This window comes from Anomalospiza imberbis, chromosome 8 (assembly GCF_031753505.1).
Source record: "Anomalospiza imberbis isolate Cuckoo-Finch-1a 21T00152 chromosome 8, ASM3175350v1, whole genome shotgun sequence".
NCBI lineage: Eukaryota > Metazoa > Chordata > Aves > Passeriformes > Viduidae > Anomalospiza > Anomalospiza imberbis.
In genome coordinates, this window is record NC_089688.1 from 20,909,763 (window position 1) to 20,930,632 (window position 20,870).

A 20,870-nucleotide genomic window follows, 5' to 3' on the forward strand; every position below is an offset into this window, starting at 1 on the left:
CATATACTATAGTACATTTTGGCATAAATTTAGGTGCACAATTTCTCTGCATTCAGAAATGTGTTACTGTAACTACACAGTAGTAACAGCACAGTTATTTAAATAAATAAGACGGATATCGCTGTGAAAAGTTAAAGTTGTGAAAACGGAAGCACTGAAGTTACACATTTGAAATGTGTAGATACACATTTGAAAAAAATGAAAGCAATTTTGCTTGAGTACCATCACTGTGTACTAAAGAACTATTTTTTAATAGTGTAAATGCAAGGTTCAACATCTCCCTGTGTTTGATCATCCATATAAAAGCAAATGCCATGTGTCCTACAGGAATACAATCATTTTGCCTGCAGAAGAATGAAGAACAATCAGCATCTTAAAGCTAATTCCATTTTTAAATACGAGTTTTATCCCTTATCTAATCTTCTACAGTAAATAAATGGTAAAATTTTAAGTATGAAAATCATTAATGCCAAAGCAGAATATCCTTTTTAAAAGTTTTGTATATTGAAAACTGATTTCATTATAGATATATAACAGATGTATCTTGTCTGCTTTCTGATGATAATTAAACCTTATTGATCCATCAATTTCCCTCGAGTAATCTTCTGGGGAAGACAACACGCAGAAAAGAAGCATTTTTAAAAGGCTGTATGCAAAGAAGCAAAATTGTACACTGCATTTTAAAAAGTTATGTTTGATTTTATTTCCTAGAGGGGATTCAAATCATGATGATATTGAAAAATCACGTGAATCATCCCAGGAAAATTAATACTTACAAGACTTAGACCATTACAAACTGGTGTCTAGAGCTACGAGGTCTGTTAGTTGTTGTCTAATGAGAGACTCTCGTTCATTCACCCTTTTAAGATGGTGTGAAACAAACCAAGACAGTGGTGAGTTTTGCGGCACATGAGGTGAATCCCATATTGGGCCATATTACCAAGACTGCACACAGCAGAGGGAGGGAAATTATCATGCCCTTCTATTCACCACTTGTGAGCCCAAATCTCATCTACTGTGTCCAGTTTTGGGCACTTCAGTACAAGAATGGCATTGCTGAATTGAAAGGAGCCCAGTAGAAGCCACCAAGACAATCAAATGTCCTAAGGCCTGGATTCCAGGCCTTTAATTTCCATCCATCTTCCAAGAGTTGGCTATTTTACTGAGCTTTACAATAGGAATCCATTGACCTGCTGGCTGAAGCTGCACCATGATGAATGCAAGATCCATTAAGCCAACAGAAAGGAAAAACAAACAGAAAGAAAGAGCTTGAGCCAGAGATCTGATTTGTGATAAAATCACTGCCTTTTGGAGGAGACAAGCCTGGAAATTTGAGCTCAGTACCAAGCCAGTTTATGCTTTTTACAAAGCAAAAAAATACATATCATTAAGTGCAATTTAATAAAATGTTCGTGGAAGGAAAAAGAAATAAAAATCAGATCTTGATCTTAAGAGTACTCTAATTCCAAGACTTTGTGCAAAAGAATGTCAGTCAGGAATATTCTTAAAAAAGCAGCCTTTTCTGTGGGCTGGGCTCATACTGTCCATATGGGCTAGGCATTCTCTGATGAGCATTACATGAGTAGAGAACAGTAGATGCCAGCTGAGGACTAAAGTGAGGAGCATGTGCCTCCTTGCAGCCTCTTTACACTGGGAAACATCTACACATGTGCAGAGTAATCTAATTCCAGCAAATTTTGCAGTTCCCACTGCAACAAAGGCTAATTTTACATACAGCAGGTAAACTTTCTGGATCACTTTCATAATCTTTGGTGCATAAACTCTGCTAAGGTCTATTGCATCCTGGGTTTAACGCGAAGCCTGCGAAGGTCTATCCTGTAGGTGTTTAAATTCATGTTTAAACATGAGAAAAGACTTGAAATTTTCATTCTTGAACCTCTTGTTATAGGCAGTCTGATTTTCAAAGTACAAAACAATGTTTCCACAGCCTGTGATGAAAAAATCCTGTGTTCTCTATGAGGAAAATGTCAAATACTGTAATTATGTCAACCTTCTAAATGACATCTCTGTAATACTTCCCCGACTCATGAATTAATTTCTCAAAAGGCTTAGACAGGCTGCTTAATTTGGAGAAGACCTGAAAGATGGAAGTTTAGAATTCTGTGTTCAGAACTGAACTTCATGATCAGGCTAAAGAAATTCTGCAATTGCCTCCAGTAACAATGAAAATGTTGAAAAAGTATCTTTTTTTGTACCAGTTTGGAAAGACTTCAAAGATTGGGAGAACGCTTGCAAAACAAGAGAAAAATGCCCTAACTCTTACTGTGATCCATTCCTAGTATCCTGCCTCTTCTCTGTTTCTCATTCAAACCATTTTCTAAGGTTTGCTTCCACAACAGTTTCAAATATGCTCTGGTTTTGTCAGCTCAGTCTCCTCAGCCCTAATTATCTCATATAAGCATCCGCTGACTGTATGCTACTTCTACAAATAATTACTCCTTACGCACATAAAGCAAACCCAAAAATCCAACAAAACCCACACCTAGGTTGGCTGGAATAATATGACAAATTGTGACAAAACAGGAAAGGAGCTACTTATGATTTTATGTTGATTTAACCTACTTTAAGAATTACAATTAGAAGTGCTAAGAATATTTATTAATCCATTTTATGTTAATTGGGAAGTATCATACTTAGATTTAATAATTTTATTTGTATTTATTTGGCAGATTTAAGGAAATTACTATTGACAAAGCAGTCTAAGGGGGAAAGGAAATGCTGTATACAATTACAGTAATATCCATCACTATTGAATTTCTATTGTGTTCTAAGAAAAATGAAAGGAAGAACAGAGGACAATGTATGCCAAAACATATTTAGCAAATTTTGAAATTCATTGTTGCTATTGGATATTTTTGTCATCTCCTGAAGAGTTATTACTCAGATATAGAGGTCTCTGGATTGGTCATAACATACACACACGTCGTCCTGAAAAACTAGAATGCTGATATACAACTGTTCACACAAGAGAATAAATACATAGTATTTAAGAAGCAAATACTTATCATTAGCTATAATAAAGCTTCAAAGTATATAAACTCATGATTTTACTCTAAAATAGAAAATCATATTGCAGAGTTCAGGACCCTAGAGTGCTTTGGACACCTCCAAAAGAGGTGTAACGTAACGAACTCTCTTCTTCCTATAGATAACAGAAGAAAAGACAAAACAGAGGACTAGTCTAAGCACACAGTACATGAAGTAAAAGGCAGAAATATAATCTGAGAGTTAGTTCACATTATTTTACTCTCACCTCTAGGACATACTAATCAAAACCTGATCAGAAAAATAAAATGCTCTGTTATATCTGACTATTATTTTACTTCTATTTGCCAGCCCAACCCAGAGCAAAGTAAAAGTGTGAGGCCATGTGAGGGTAGGAGCATGTACCTTCTTCCCAAAGCAACTCCCAAACTAAACTTTCTCTCTCACTGACATCACTTGAACAACTGTCACAGAAGAAATCAAAGGGCTCTACATGACTCCTCTCACTTGAAGTATGCTCATGCTTATTAATTATCAATCGTAGTTGATAAATCCTTGATTGCTGCCTTTCTAAAAAAAGGACTCTAGAAAAAACTTTATTTTAACCCTTTTATGTTACATAGGCATAAACAACTTCTATAAAACAGGTTAGGAAACTTTGTCTTACTATTTAAAAAGGTGACCAATCAGAATATATGCTGTACTAGTCATAAAATGGACAGCTGGATTGACCGAGGCTTCTGTTTCAACTTAATCTACAGCAGGATGTACCCAATTCTGACAGTAATGTAAAGATTTAGTGCTGCTTTTTAGTTTACAGATATTACTTCAGTTTTCTGCAATTACCCCAAACCATAATAATCAATTATGATTTTTTGTTGTTTAACAGATGAGAGAATTACAGATTAATGACATGTATCATGATATTGTAGCTAATTTCATTAGCTACACACCATACGCCAGGTATCCTGAATTTGCTGATGGTTTCTTAGTATTTTAAAACACATTAGGCATATAGATATAAATTAACAAGGTACACATAAGCACTTTATACTGTCAATTTTATAAATTAATAACAATGCAGAACAATTAAGTATTTTTCATTTCTGGTACGAGAATTGAAGTACCCAGAAAAGCGTAGTTTCTATCAAATAAAGTAATCCTTGACTTTATGCCACAAAACAGTGATTAAGAAATAATACTTGAATGAAAATGTTTGGACATAATGAAGCTACAAAAATTTTATATTATCTGTTTAGAAAGGGAATGACTGGAAAGTGGATTTTTGTGTGTGCATATTTATATATGTATATTTCAAAATTACTTGTCATCCTTTTCCTTAAAAGTTACTGTGAAACATGAGCTAAGAAACATTTCCCAGTGTTTGCTACCATAGAAATTGCAAAGCAAGGGTGATTCTAAGATTCCACTTTCTTGTCTTACACAAAGAAAAAACTGGAAGATGCACACATGAAATAAAGCACAGTCAAATGCTCATAACCAAACAAACACAAGGCCTAAAGCAGAATTACATACCAGATACAAAAACTCCAGCAAAAAGTGCCTCGGTTGCCTTTACAGTTGTAGAAAAACCCATCTCCTACATCTTATAAGAGAAAATTGGGCTTTACAAACCAAAAATTAACTGCAGCCCTTGTGTCAGTATTCAACTTTTCATACAAAAACAAACTATGGAACTGGTTGATTGCAAACAGTTAATTAGCATTTAGTAACTGCTCAAAGTTTAAGAGCAACATGCTGAACTCAAGCAGTTTAAGAACAGGGAAGCCATTTTGGGTGTGGTGCCTGCAAAGTCAACAGGTGCTTTCTTTAATTAATTTAGAAATACATCCTCAAAGCAAAATTATGATTCATATTCTGGGAAACAAGAGGCTGGGGGAAAAAGGAACTCACAGGAGCTGTAGAAAATAAGGTATATTTAATGTCATCAAATCTGAGGAACAGCTCTTAAATTCTGAACAATTCTATAACGGGTAAAAAAATGTTCAACTAAGTGTCAGGGAAATCAGTTCTTACGAAGTGGACGATAATATCTGCATTTAACTCGTGGGCACCAGAGCTTTGTGCTATGATTGGCTGCCATCTGCGCTCCATCTGACAGCAGCAGATTGGTATTCTCTGCACACGTCCTCGCAATTCCTGTCGCCTGTGTTTGCTGTCCCTTACACATACACACAATACATTATTTACTCAACTATAAACATTTCTGTAAAGTATACAAGCAGCATCTACAGTGCAATCCTGCATCAGCATTCAAGAGCATTCTAGTATTAAGAGTACACACGTCTAATCTTTTTACAACTGGTTTATAATAAATATTTTTAAGGGTGCAAACATTTTCTAAAGCTTAGAAACCTTTCAATTTATTTTTCGCTTTCCTTTAGTCCCTGAATAATAACAGTTCATCATTGCATGCATATTTTTGCTTTCATGAAGGTAACTTTCTGTTAAGCAGGTTAGTTAAATAACTGCAATGGGAACTGTAAGTGTGACTGAGAACAGAGCAAAGCAGCTGATGTGTTAGCACTGCACAGGAATATTTTCCTTCACAAACAGCAATTTCGTAAGTAGGCTATCGGCATTGGTGCACAAACCAAAACTCCCACAGAATCAAAAAGGACAGCTCTGTCCATACTTAAAAGAGCAGAAGATGTTATTCCTCTCCATTTATTAAATGATTCAACATTGCGGTATGCCTGCAACTAATTAGTATGATCAACACAGTGCAGGGCAGGAACAAAAGCAGACCAGCCTCTGAGATGTGCTGATGTAAAAGCACACAGGAGTATACATTTTTAAAGCCTGTCATATAATTTATAACCATTATGTACTAATCATTCCTTGATGGAACTTTCATTTATAAGACTGAAGTTAATGTAATTTCTGATTAGGCCTGTCTCAGGATATTAAAACTGACCACTAGGTTTATTCACTTACTAGCAGTTAAGTAACTTAGTTCCTATTAGACTGTTCTATGCTAAACATTATAAAAACCCATAAGGTCAGTTACTGATAAGTCAGAATGAAACAGATGCATGTAAATAAAACATAAATGCATGGCAAAAGAGAGAGATAAATATAGGTATATTTGCTAAGTCATATACTTACCATTAGCACTGCAAAGTTACTGAAGTGTGTACTCTGAATGGTGGTAATATTGCCTGCAGAACTAATTATGTGGCACCCTTCTCCCCACCAGCCTCCATGTCCATCTAGAAGGTCAAAATCCCAGAAGGCTGCAATGGGGTCTATACCCCGTGCAAAGTGCCTCAATCCTATAGTAAGAGGGCTGGTAAGGTTTCCAAAACTGCACCCATCTGCAAAAGGAAAAAAATGAATCAGAGAGACGGAGTAGAAAACCCTTTAGTGATGAATGCTCTGTAAAGAGACCAGATACACTAAACTATAGGGAAAAAAGCCAGTGGACATAAAATCTTAATGGTCAAGATCAAAGGTAGTGCTCACATCGGAGAAGTTTGCAATGGTATAAATAAATCTGAGCATTTCAATCACATATTGTGTCAAAATGATCGAATCATTCCTCACAAAAGAGATCTTTTTTATTGTTTCAGATTCTTCACTTATGACCAGTATTACACTAGTGCCCATGTAACTGCAGAAATGGCTCAGTTTCATGGCATGATTATTAGCTGAGACAATTCTGCGCTTTGAAAGTAACATTCAAACATTTAAAAATGTTAATAGAAATGAGAGCACTACTCCTAGTTGAACAAAATTAGTAAAATTGCATGGGTGAGCAATTAATCAAAATACTGATTCACTAGCAATGTATGTCATTTAGATAAAAGTCTTTAACAACACCTGTTTTACATCCATCGCATCAGCAAGTATACTGCTGACTATTGATACATGCAACAGGGCACTACTCCCACTCCAAAAGCCTTATTTTCACCAGTGCCCAGGACATTAACATTGCAACTGTAAAGAGTAAAACAAGGTTCGTTCCGATAGCTTTAAGAAGCAAGCATCTGTAACAACACAGTCAACAAACAGTAGCCCAGAATTTGCATTCTAATAGTAGCGCAAGGGCATTTCATTATTTGCAGGACAATCTGAATAAAATCGTGCAGATAGGAACAATTGCAAACATTGTACTAAAGGCAGAGACTGTTTCCAGCCTCCCAGCACACTGCATACTCTATCCCTCTATTCTCTGCACAATCAAGTATACCGTAGCTTTTAGATGAAAGAAAATAATGCATAACAGCTTCTCACCTATTTTAGCAAAAACAGCTGGTGTGGCAACCGTCCTACGTTTCCCATCATCTGCGAGATTTGATGAGTTTCCTGTGCTAGGAAAGAGTTTTCCATTCCGAAAGACAATAAACTGTAGCTTGCAAGTGGAGTTATCAACAGATTGCCAGGCTGAAGACTGAGAGAAGACAGACTGTGGCAAATGAACTGAAGCTACTGCTACAGCATTCTGTACAATGAGAAAAAAAGAGAAACATTTAAAATGCAAATCACAACAGGGTTGCTTTCATGATGTTTTAAACTCCTGTACAAGAAATGTATGCTGCCTTCCTTTTCCAACAGTCTGGAAGCAACCAAAGAAGCACGGGCTGTAACCATGGGAATAGGATTGGTACAGTGCATATTAAAAGGGAAAACGTTTTGATTGAATGTGAGAGTCTATATGGTCAAGCTCCCTGCTGCAGAGGTGAGAATGGTTCTTACCGTGCCTGCTAGAGGGTCCATCAACACTGCAGATCTGATTTAAAGAGACAACCTCTACCAGGTTTTCTCCTTCACTTAAAATAGAATCAGACAACTTACATTAAAACATTTCTCCGAAAGGGTACTTAAAGGGTATAAAAATAATTTTATTATTAAAACGAATTACATCTGCAGAGAACTGCAAGTGCAGTAAACAACACAGTTTAGGAATATGTTTTTCTTGCTTCATATAAGGAAAATCAGTTAACTGTGTTTTAGTCATGCAGGATTAAAAAATATTACAAACACTAATGTAAAAGATGAAAACAAGACAACACTGGGAGAAAATGAATGAAGACTGTCAGATCACTATAATGGCTTTGAGTCTTGCGTTACATACCCTTTTACAAGCAGATAAATCCCTTACAGCAGAGCTATAAAATACACCAAACATTGTATTTTGAGGACTTCACTCATCAAGCGTTTTTTTCCTGCCAAAGTTGCAAACTAATCATTAAAGATTGAGATATTTACAAGGAATAACAAATGATGAGCAATGGAAAAATAAACAGGGAGTCTGTCCTGAGCCTTGATGTGAAAAGTGTATGTATTTAAAAACAAACAATCTACAAAATGTTCTAATTTGCATTTCCCCCAAGGGCAGAGTATGGCTCTGTGCACATAATTTACATAGATTACCACAGTTTGCTCATAGCACATGTGCACTACCTATTTCAGAAGTAAAACAATGATCTTCACAACAATATAAAGAAACATGACATTTAATATACATCCATGTGCTGGGAGAAATACACATGTGAAAGATAAAAGGTGTAACAGAGATCAGCAAACTGAGTATGAGAAGCATCTAGTGACCACGGAATAAATATGGAAGGAAGGCATGAGTAGTCTGTGATGTCATTTGAATGCCTAAATAAAGAGATAAATACTTCTGTACATCATTTTCCTTCTACCATGTACATTTAAGGATGGTTTTCAGATTTTAACACTAAAAATGCAAAAACGTCCTTTTTAAAATAAGTATTCAATCTAGGCAATTCTGCTTACTAAAAGTACTCAGGAAAAAAAAAACAGCAAATAGCAACAGAACATTTCTACATTAGAATTTTAAATTATTATGAAGGCTTTAATTGGTATTAACTGAGCTAAACATCAAGCACTCAGCCTGAGATTGTTTCCACTGTCTAATTCACTATAACTGTTATAATTGGCTTTATCTCATTCTTCTGAAAAAGACATATTTTATTCTTTGATATCCCAAGTATCTGCATATGCTGAACCTCTGATGATACCATTCTGGCCTTAAAATTGCTATCAAAAAGTATGCACAGAGTTTTTTAAAAGTGTCATTTATCGTACCCCAGACCGCTGTTGAGGACCTATGTGGAGACGTACAGACGGGTAAGAGAGCTTACGGTGCGATTAACTTTATATTTATGCTGGATTTTTATTATTATTCTGTGCTGGAAAAAGCAACAAAGATGACATATTAAATTACACTAATTACTCATTATACACAAAAAGAGAAAGACAGAAGCATATGAATAAGCTTATGGTAATGAAACCGACAGCTAAAGGCACTGGGTTAAGCAACAATGTGCTATGACTTGACAAAAGCAGCCCTACACAAACCAGAGAAAACAACAGGTTTATAGCACTTTTGCTAAGAGGGCAAATCATCTAATTTATTGTGGTTCTCTAATTGCTCCTCCATTGGGACTTCCTGATAGTAATAGGAAAAAGTAATGGCGTAGACAGAGCTTGCCTGTGGGACTGGGGAGGTGCGGAGCAGAACCTGCTTCCACCTGAAGCACAGGGACCTGGGGCTGGTGGCAGTCCCTGGGCTGGGCAGGGCCAGCTGCACCCTGCCCTTCCCTGCTAACCTGTGCCCGAGCAGGGCTGGGCAGGACCAGCTGCACCCTGCCCTTCCCTGCTAACCTGTGCCCGAGCAGGGCTGGGCAGGGCCAGCTGCACCCTGCCCTTCCCTGCTAACCTGTGCCCGAGCAGGGCAGGGCAGGACCAGCTGCACCCTGCCCTTCCCTGCTAACCTGTGCCCGAGCAGGGCTGGCAGGGCAGGGCCAGCTGCACCCTGCCCTTCCCTGCTAACCTGTGCCCGAGCAGGGCTGGGCAGGGCAGGACCAGCTGCACCCTGCCCTTCCCTGCTAACCTGTGCCCGAGCAGGGCTGGGCAGGGCAGGACCAGCTGCACCCTGCCCTTCCCTGCTAACCTGTGCCCGAGCAGGGCTGGGCAGGACCAGCTGCACCCTGCCCTTCCCTGCTAACCTGTGCCCGACCAGCGCTGGGCAGGACCAGCTGCACCCTGCCCTTCCCTGCTAACCTGTGCCCGAGCAGGGCTGGCAGGGCAGGACCAGCTGCACCCTGCCCTTCCCTGCTAACCTGTGCCCGAGCAGGGCTGGGCAGGGCCAGCTGCACCCTGCCCTTCCCTGCTAACCTGTGCCCGAGCAGCGCTGGGCAGGACCAGCTGCACCCTGCCCTTCCCTGCTAACCTGTGCCCGAGCAGGGCTGGCAGGACCAGCTGCACCCTGCCCTTCCCTGCTAACCTGTGCCCGAGCAGGGCTGGCAGGGCAGGGCCAGCTGCACCCTGCCCTTCCCTGCTAACCTGTGCCCGAGCAGCGCTGGGCAGGGCAGGACCAGCTGCACCCTGCCCTTCCCTGCTAACCTGTGCCCGAGCAGGGCTGGCAGGACCAGCTGCACCCTGCCCTTCCCTGCTAACCTGTGCCCGAGCAGGGCTGGCAGGACCAGCTGCACCCTGCCCTTCCCTGCTAACCTGTGCCCGAGCAGGGCTGGGCAGGACCAGCTGCACCCTGCCCTTCCCTGCTAACCTGTGCCCGAGCAGGGCTGGCAGGGCAGGGCCAGCTGCACCCTGCCCTTCCCTGCTAACCTGTGCCCGAGCAGGGCTGGGCAGGGCCAGCTGCACCTGCCCTTCCCTGCTAACCTGTGCCCGAGCAGGGCTGGCAGGACCAGCTGCACCCTGCCCTTCCCTGCTAACCTGTGCCCGAGCAGGGCTGGCAGGACCAGCTGCACCCTGCCCTTCCCTGCTAACCTGTGCCCGAGCAGCGCTGGGCAGGGCAGGACCAGCTGCACCCTGCCCTTCCCTGCTAACCTGTGCCCGAGCAGCGCTCAGCGCTGGGCAGGGCCAGCTGCACCCTGCCCTTCCCTGCCCACAGAAACCCTTCAGCACACAGCAGGGAGGGAGGGACCTGCCCACGGTGCCCCAGCCTTACCCACACATTGCAGCTTCACATGCCAGGGCCAAGGTGGAAGGCAGGGAAGAAAAGCTGTGCACAGCCCACAGTGGAATTAGTGTGGACTGGTTGCACCGCTCGGGCTGACTGAGCAAATCTCAAACATGCAGCAACATCAAATTACTTACTTGACAAAAAGACACATTTACAGAAAACCTTTTCCTGATCAGACTTCAGGAGAGCATTTTCCCCTTGTTGTCTGCTCAAAATGAATTTAAATACCCATAACACAGTCTATTTCATAAACTTCACTAAATTGCCTACATTCACTTCCTGGAGTACAGTTTTATTGTGAATACTGCCCACTTATACTACCTGTTACTTGAATTTTTTTTGAGTGCAGGTAGTCTGGTGGAGTGAAGGGCAAAGGGATAGGGTATTCCTTAACTGGACAAATGTACGCATAAAGTCAAACTACTTGCTGCACATCAAATATTTACTTAGCAATTCCTCAAAATTAAACATCCAACTGTCTGCTGCAGCAACATGCCTGCCAACAAGATCCTGTAGTAGGATATTAATGAAAAATGCACATAGTGAGAAGGCCCACACATTCACAGTGCTGTTTAAAAATATGAATAAATACATTATTTTCATCTGAGATGTGTGAGAATTCTCAACAGTATTACTTATTATTCACATGAGAGGGAGGATCTGAGCACTGAGGTAGTTCCTGTTATTGTGGTAGAGGATGGAGGGAACCTGACCGAAGGTTCAGTCTTGTATTCTGCTTATCTCATGTGAAGTAAAGCCTAAGTCAGTTCTCCACTCTTGCCTCAGTTTCCCTCTCACTTCAGTGAAATTAAAATGATGGCATTTATTTTGCCCTGTAAGATGCACCATATCACTACATCACATAGGAACTAAAGTATCTGAGCATGCTGTGGCAAAAAGCTGCCTGCACCACTAAGAAAAGAGAAAGAGCAATACAGACCCACCACAGGAGCTGCAGCTTCACAATGACAGCACTAGCATCTCATATTTTCCTGGAAAAGCTTACAGTTTGTGTCAGCATTTCACCAGTCAGGATTTAGACATTCTGAGAGTGTTTTCAAAACAGAATGTCAATAATCCCATCATGACTCCCATTTCAGTTTTAGTCCTATTAACTGGATGGTACTGGCATTGATTAGAAAAGGGGAATACTGAACACAGTGCAGATTCTTCTGAGGAGCATTTTTCTTCTGGAAAATGCTTGTATTTTAAAATGAAAGCTATTCATAGACATCCACCCATTTCCACACAAATATAATAAAAATTATGCAATTTTCAAATGCTCTAAAATGTCATCCATGTCATCTGCCCAGATATCTGAAAATCTTCTCTGTTACCTGCAGCCAGGGAAAGATGGCTTATCAGCTCTAAATCTGCTCTTAGGATTTTCTGGGAGGCCTCCTAGGACTCCTGGCTCCTAGGACTTCTTAGAACCTGGTCAACTTTCGAAAAAGCAAAATGAAAGGTTGTTTTAAACACTCTGAGGCATAATTTGGACAGTACAGTTTTATAAGTACTTTTGAAGTTTTGGGGTTTTTTTCTGTTTTAGACCTACTTTTGTCTGTGTGTGTAATTTTCTGAGGCACCAAAACAGAACCAATAAATCAAACTGTATTCTGAAAGTTTTAAATTTGAATTAAAAATCTCATTCTGAAGCAGAAATGGTTCTCAGGATATTGAGAGCTACGGACGCTTGGCATTCTTGCAACTCGTACATGTGCGGCCCTTATTAAAAATGTTTTAAGGGAAAAAAGAAAGATTTAAAGTGAAGTTTTTCCCTAGGCAGTTTTATTCTGGTAGCAGTCCATTCCTTATAACGAATGTTAGCATTTACAAGGAGTTTTTAAGTTTTTAGGAAAGACAGCCTCTTGCCTTAGGAGACTTTGTGATATGTTGGCCCTTCTACTATCATAATTCCTTTAAGAGACCTGCTCCCATTTACTCTTGAAGCTTTGCTTTCCCATTACAGTGTTCAACTTGCCATAATACTGAGAGACCATACTCCTTATCAAACAATCATTACCAAAAAACCTACTTGGTAACCACTGTGGAATGACAAAAATCAAATTATTTTCAGTAACTCTTCCTTGTGTATGTCTGGGTACTAGATTGACTTTTGAGTTCAGGCACAATATTTCTGTTTAAGATAAAATATATTTCACAGGAAACCATCCAATTCTTAGTCCTCACAACAGTCATAAGATATATTTTTTCCAGTCAGCAATTTCCTTAACTTAAAAACCAGCACCTTAACAACAGGTCAGAGGAAGTCTGGAGGGAAAAAAGAGTAAATGAAGTCACCTAAAACCTGGAGGAGAAGTGGAAAAGCAACTTCACTGTTTCCAGATTTCAAAGAATCTGCCAAAGTGGTGTAGAGATTCAGATGCAAGACACCATATATTAAATTATTAAAGATATAAGGGTGCAGCCAAAATAGGCACAAGCTATATAAAGTTACAGTAAAAAAAGTAGAAACTAAGCTCTGTAGGTAATAGCTGTATTATTAAATATGTACTGAGTTAACAGTGAGGTCATCATAATAAAATCAAGCAAATAAATTATTTATACATATATAATAGATTTTATTTAGTCCCTCAAATAAGACAGCAGATCCTTAGAAGCAATGGAAGATTTCAGTTTGTGGTTTATGCTAAAGATTCAGTTGTTAACAAATAGAAAGAGGCACAATTGTGCTTTTCAGCTGTCGCTCCTGGTAGGTATTTAAACCACACTCCTTAGGAATTGTCTCAGCATAAAATATATGAGATAAGGACAGGCATTTCTAATCATAGAACCAGTTCTATGAGGCTTTAGGTAGTCTGTGCATGAGTTCTGATCTCTTTTTCTGGCATGAAAAGTATCAAGAAAAAGCCCCCAAAATTCAGACCAGGTGGGAAAATACCAAATAAGGGGTTTGTAAAAATAATGAAAACAATGTCAGTTTGGAAATGCTTATACAAGACAAGCAACTTGCCAGGTACTAAAAGAAACAGGATTTTGGTTTTTATTTTTTAATGGGATAATACCAAACAAGGAAAGTAGGAGTTCCCCGGCCAAGCTAATTTACCTATATAATCTTGCTATTAATTTGTCTTAGTGTAACTGCGCTTTCTGCAGTGCTGTTTAAACACAAGTATGGAAAGGCTCAGGGATGACTAGCAGGTGAAAAGCAAAGTTTATATAGATTCCCAGGATGAAATGAAGCAGTACTTCCAAAAATGCAACATAAAATCACCTGGCTGCTGAGACAAAACTGCTGAACATGTTGGGATTATTATGTGATAAAGTCATTATGTAGTAATTCTGCAGTGCACTTCCATCTCAGTTCTGTCCAAGACATCTTTGTTCTAGCCAGGCATAAAAGATGGTTTGATGCACAGTGAAATTGTGGCATCAGTAATAAATATATGCAAATTTCTTCAAAAGATAAAAAAAATCTTAATTTTTAAAGTTTTCCCTAATTAATAATCAAAAGTTTTCAAGAAAATCTGTTTCTATAAAAACAGATATAGCAAACAGTACTGAAATTTGAGAAAAACTGATAATGTAAAATAATCTGGAAATCTGATTGTCAGGAGCCCTTTTCCAATAAAAGTTAAAACCAAAAGTCTCCAAATTAGGATTTTATATTTCATATTTGAACATCTTGCAAACTTTCTAAGAAAATGAAAATACGTGCAAATCTACAAGCAACAACTGACCTGTTAATGAGTTATTGTGAAGAAAAAAGTGACCAAAAAAACCCGATATTAAAGAAAGAGAACATGAAGGGAGACAGAGTAGGCTTGCCAAAGGTAAATAATGCCAGACTCAAATGATAATTGTCCTCAATAAGTATTTTTCCAGACAGGGCAATACAATTCACCTGATTTCTTTTGAGACATTAAGAACTAGCAGCAATTAGTTTCAGGTGAATACGGAACAAGCTCCAATTGATAATACAGTTATTTACTTTGAAAGGAGAAGACAGGCTGGAGTGAATATATCCAAAGTTTGTATGAAAATCAGCTTAAAGACTTCCAATTTTTGTTTGATGACCTTGAAATAAGGAGGAATGCCATCTAAGACAATGTTCTAAATCATGTTTTACATATTTATAATGAGACAGTCTATTATAAGCTGGTGAAAGAAGCCACTTTGGAAAGCAAAAGATAAGGACAAGGATGTGAAAGCACTGGTTGATCACAGGATGACTCAGAGCCTCTATGATTTAACAATTAAAAAAAAGACTACAAATACAATCCAGAACATATAATATGACTCATTTCCATGTAAATATTCTGATTTTAAAGGCCTAATCAGAGATATAATACACAATTTTGATCAACTAGGCTGAGGAAAAGTCAGTCCAGAATAGAAAGGATGTAGAGGATTGTTATTAGGGTCACCCTTAGAATGAATAATTTCTTTCACAAGTGGAAAATAAAGGAGCTTAGCTTTGTTAGCCTGGCAAAATGAAAGCCATGTAAGCAAATGGCCAGCATGAGCACAGGGAAAAATAAGACATTAGCCAAGAGCAAAAATGCAGACTTAAAACATGCAAATATTTCCTAGCCTTTATAACAGAAAGGGTGGGATACTTTTCAGGCATTATGGACACAAAAAAGTTATCTACTCTTGAGAAAGTATTTGAAAGCTCTATGACAGAATTACAAAATGAAGTTAGAAAGGTTTGATTCATTTCTCCATTTTACAAGAAGTGTTTAAAATTTCTTCTAAGAACTCATGAATTTCCTGATTAAAGGAATTTTTGAACTCTCTTCTTACATTCCCAATATACAGCTAATAGAGCTCCTAAAAATCTCACTAAGAAGAAAAAGAATTAAAAAAACCTATACAGACATAGTAGGAGAAAGTGTGATAAAAAAATAACTGTGAAAATTGTAAAATTTTTTTTGAGAAACAAGTTTTTGAAAATATTCTGGACACATGTAAGAGCTGCAGGCAACAAACTTTTTCAGGCAGCTCTAAATGACTGCTTCAGTTCAGGGTCCATAACTGACTTGCCATGTTGCAAAAGGTTATGCCACAGAATGCATAAAATTAACCTTCCTGGGAATTTAAGAGTTCTTAAGGGTGGCCTCTGAGTTTTCAACTAGAATTTACTGGGGTTTTGGGGAAGATCACTGAAGTCTTAAAGGATTTTAGACTCACTCCAACATTCACACTATGAGCTGTGGACCTACAGAGAGTCACTGCAGCTTCATTTTTGAAAAGGATGGCTTCTGGCAGTGCACTCTACAGGAAAACTCATCCTCTCAGGAGTTTGGTTCACTGGGGCTTTCAGGGGTGCATTAGCTCCTAGAAATGATGCACTTTCCTCTAAACAGCCTGTGATGAAGGAGTATTTTTCCTTTTTATTTAGAAGCTCAATTAATCTTCAGACATTAAATGTATGATTTTTTTTCTGGAAAGATCATAAGATTATTCAAGTTTGTTACATTGATACTGTGGTTTTAGTTGTTCAGGTGCACTCAGAAGATGGGATGGACTTCTGCTAGAATTTTAAAATATAAGGACAATAAAAAAATTTCATGAGCTCTCTGTGTGGAACTTTCAGCTACATAATTGCAAAGCTTAGGAGGGACATCATAATTATACAGAATACCTAACTTAACCAAGATATCTTCTACAGCTCATTGACCACCAAATTCAATTACACATAAATATTACCAGTTTAGAAAAAGGAATCATGTGAATTATGACTAAACTGGCATACATAAGTTTTTTTGCCTTGTAACTTTTAATTTATTTTTTACCTAGGTGAATTGTGTTGATGTAGACATCATAACAGTATTTCTGCATAGCTTAGTAATTATCATTTATAACAAAATATTATGAATAAGAACAAAGAGAATATTTCCCAACAGCCAGAAAAAAAGTGTTACCAAAGTTATTTCTGAAGTTGGAGAAGCACAATTTAATTAAAAGGAGATGGGATACTTGGTGGCTTCTATGTATGAGAAAATTTACTTGTTACTAAACAAAATTCATATGCATTTTAGTAGAGTGCAATACATACCATTACAGATATTACAATTTTTCTAAAGACTTAGATAATTTATATAGATACATTTATGAGTAGAGAGTGATGCAACCATTAGGTAATACAGTAATTCAAAACTGAATTCAATGACTGAATATTGCAATTATTTGGTAATATGACAGGACATGGTGATAGGACTTCTGGCTTCACTGATGTGATATTCACACTTTCACTTAAGTTAGATAAATAGTAGTTCATCTAGTAATATAAGTGGGAATGTAGTGAAAAAGCTTAGTTCAGAAATTTTTAATAAACTCTTTTGATATCATTTTCCTGAGGCAAAGTGAGCTTCTACATTGCCTATGATGTACAGAAGTCATAGTGCTTTTCTCATGCTGCCTTTTCATAAAGATAACTGCAATGAAATGCTGACTTTGCTGCTGGAAGACTTCTGAAACATTGTCCCTCTCTGATACTGGAGGAAAGCTGAAACTGCTGAAAATAATTTTAGCATTTTGGATCTTTTAGGAAGAGAATTTAAAATTTCCACACCATGAAATAATTCAGTATTCTGATTTTGAATCCTTTGGGAATTATCATCAAGAATGATCTCTGTTGTCTATAGTCATTAAACAATTCAGACCCAACATTACTCTTGCAAGCAAGGCACACATTTCTAGAAGCAGATGCAAGATCACTACATTCCTTTGCTTTGTTATATAGAGACAGTTAAGTATGTGAAAAAGAAAAGCAGAAGATGCCTTTTCCTTAGTTCCTTTTTATGCACAGTCACACCTCCCTTCCCTCAGTTACAGGATACAAGTTCACTGTCTTCACAATAATCAAGAAAGAGCAAATATGATCTCTCCCCTCCTGTTCCAAAACTAATTTTACAATTTTGAAAAATGGATATATTTTTATTTCCAATTTGCCAAAATAATAATTTTCTTTCTGAGATTCAGCCACGTAGTCAATTTATCAGTACAGTCAGAAAGCACATTTTGTAAAACAAAATGTAAAAAAAGGAAGTGAAGTGAGTACAGTTACACCAGCAAGAGAGAGGCTCTGTGTCACAGAGGTATTTGAATTTGGATGGAAGTACTCAAGGGCCTTGAGCTGCATGGAGCTAAAGCACATGCGTATAAGTGAAGGCAAGAGACAATTCCAGAGAATTCTTGTAACTGAGGTGTTGAGAATGAAGGAGAAGACACACTCCACTGGCACACTGCCAGTGCCTGAAGTCATCAGTAGCTGCTGCTCCCCAAAGCTCCCATGCAGAATCCCATACCCTGCTCTGCAAGTCTCACACACTTCTTCAGCATTCTGATGCGCCCAGTGTGGACACAAAATACAAGCTATTGAGCTCAGTCTGACAGTGAAATGTTAGTCAAAATTTCACCTCTGGATTTCAGTTCTGGCCAAATACCATGCATGCTGATACAGCCACAGGCACATTGTGTCTGTAGCTCATGTGAAAACCTGTGGTGTTGTCCTTTAGTTCAGCCAGAAAACATTCAGAGCCAAAGAGAACACTTTTACCTCCAGCTGAACCACGTGTACTCTCTGTTCTCATCACAGACCACTAGCTTATCTGGACACACTTCTGTTCTAATAAGAGCTTGGGAACTAGCTACCTTGATTGGTTCTGCTGTTTTTCTAAGAGTTTTGTCACAGAATTATAGGAAATCAAAAATATTTGCTAGCATTATCTACAGTAAAATCCAAATCCAACCACAATGGAAGTGAAATCGGAGTGAACCTTCCATCAGACCAGATCCCTACCAACCTGCTGATCACTTTTTTAAATCTATGTCATTTTAGTTTTAAAAGCTGACTAAATTAAAATCTTAATCCTCTAGTCAAATCAAGTTTTGTAGCTCAGCTGCTTGTGAAATAGTGATGATGTTCCCCTGATTAAGCCTTTAAAAATATTGCACACATTATCAGTACTTGTCGTCTCTCATCACTTGAAAACTCCTAGTTTACATTGGGTGAGAATGGTGTAATATTGCTGGGGCAGTATGCACTCTATCACTCTCAGTCAAGCGAGTCCCTTGGATTTCAGACACCAAAGGTCACTTGATACTTCTTATACAGTGACTGAATCCAGGTGAGGTCTGAACTCAGCCCAGGAGGAGAATCTCCTCATTCCCATTCAGTGACTGTTGAGAATGAGAATTCCTAATAAATTGAAATAAATTTGTGATAAAAGAGATTCCCCTAAATACTCAGACAGGTGCTAAAGTTACATGGGATGAGACCTATATAGTAATAACTAAGAACTCAGCTCAGTCTTCTCTCCCCATTTCTTAGATCAATCAAAAGGGAAAAATAACTATCTTAATTCTTCCAAATATAAAACTGCTTCCAGTTTTCAGTGTACTACAGGACTGAACAGGAAAACATAGACTTTTTGTCTTGCTCATGGCTTTTGAATTAATAAAAGTTTTCAAGTATTAGTGCTGCAGGGCCTGCATACTGAAAAAGCAACAGCAACATGTTCATTAAAAATAGTGGTGTATATTCCATGAAGTGTTCACTTTTAAAGCCTTGTAAATTAATTATATAACTACAAAATTTCCAATTTAATCAGTAGAAAAATTAATTGATTTACATTGTTATATTGCAGGTATTCACAGTGGTTTGAATATTCTTGGTCTTTCTCTCTTGCTCTACTGATTTTCTAATCTTTTTCCATAAAGGTCAATTCCTCTGGCATCAGTATATTTAATGTGTTCAAAAACTTTTACCAGAGGCTTTTATTTTAAAGGACTTTATTTTACCAGTCAGGCACATCAACAATGTGTATAGTCCAGAGATTCTCAAGGACTTCCACTGCCACATTTGATGGATTTTTTTTAAGTGTGTTATCATTCTTGCTGAATCACTTCCAGTCTCCTATTAAACTGATATGCCTTTATTTTGGACAGTAGCAATGTTATTTCCTAACATAAAAACTTAATATGTTCACCATTTCAATACCTTTTCCTTCTGGACTTCCCAGTTTTACTTTCTGCATTAAATCAGATGGGAGTACTTTGGTGAATCCTACACATGCACTTCTGGACTTTTACTACTGCTATACCAGATGCTGACATGAGTACTTGAGAGTATGAATTAATTATTTAGAGCAAGGATCTGAAAGAAATGTGCTCAAGTAGGAAAAGGGGGGTAAAAAGAAAATGATACAGAAAAAAAAGTAAGTGTCTCATGCCAAGTGAAGGGCCAACATCGTGTACAAAATTAATAACTAACATTATTAGCTAAAAGACAGTACATTTTTTAAAAACTGGCAGAGTCCCAAATTGTCTATCTCAGCAATGAGAAATACTTTGATCATCAGGAGCTCTGAGTCCTGGAAGATCTATATATTCACAGTGAAATGGAAACACTGCTGCCAAGGGCACAGACTCTACTAAAATTTGTATTCTCATTCTTTTCTATTATGTAACATAAAGAAAAAGTGTTTTTATAGTAATTATGAGGGTCTAGAAAAGAGTAATTTGAAAACTAACAAACGGATTTTGATCATGTTTCCTCAACTACACGTAGAGTTATGGTCTTTTGTTTCTCTCACAGAGGACAATAGGACACATTACCTGAAAAGCAAAGGTCTTCTCTTAAGCACAGCATTGAGTATCTCAGCTTTAACAAAATGAAACAACTTCAGTTAAGGTCCTATTTTCTTCCACAAATAAACACAAAAATAAAAATTGATTGGCTATTTTGTGCTCTTCTGTCATTCTAATTTTTTATAATCCAGCATTTCTTCAATAACACACAATAAAAATTCAGTGACAGTCATAAGGAAACAAAATCATATTCACTGGTCATAGATATCTTAATGTCTGTGTCTTAATTTTATCATCTTGTTGGGGCTCTTTGAGGGCCACACCAAAA

General features: G+C 38.1%; 1 protein-coding gene across 2 annotated transcripts in view; it reads right to left on the reverse strand.

Annotated features, from left to right (window-relative positions):
- LOC137478144 (adhesion G protein-coupled receptor A3-like) overlaps positions 1–20,870 on the reverse strand; it is a 255,839-nt gene that overhangs the window by 42,749 nt on the left and 192,220 nt on the right. For both annotated transcript variants that reach the window (XM_068197751.1, XM_068197752.1), the window contains exons 13-14: positions 7,264–7,471; positions 6,136–6,344 (exon numbers count right to left, since the gene is read on the reverse strand). In XM_068197751.1, coding sequence (XP_068053852.1) covers positions 6,136–6,344; positions 7,264–7,471 — 417 coding nt within the window. The remainder of the gene's footprint in view (positions 1–6,135; positions 6,345–7,263; positions 7,472–20,870) is intronic.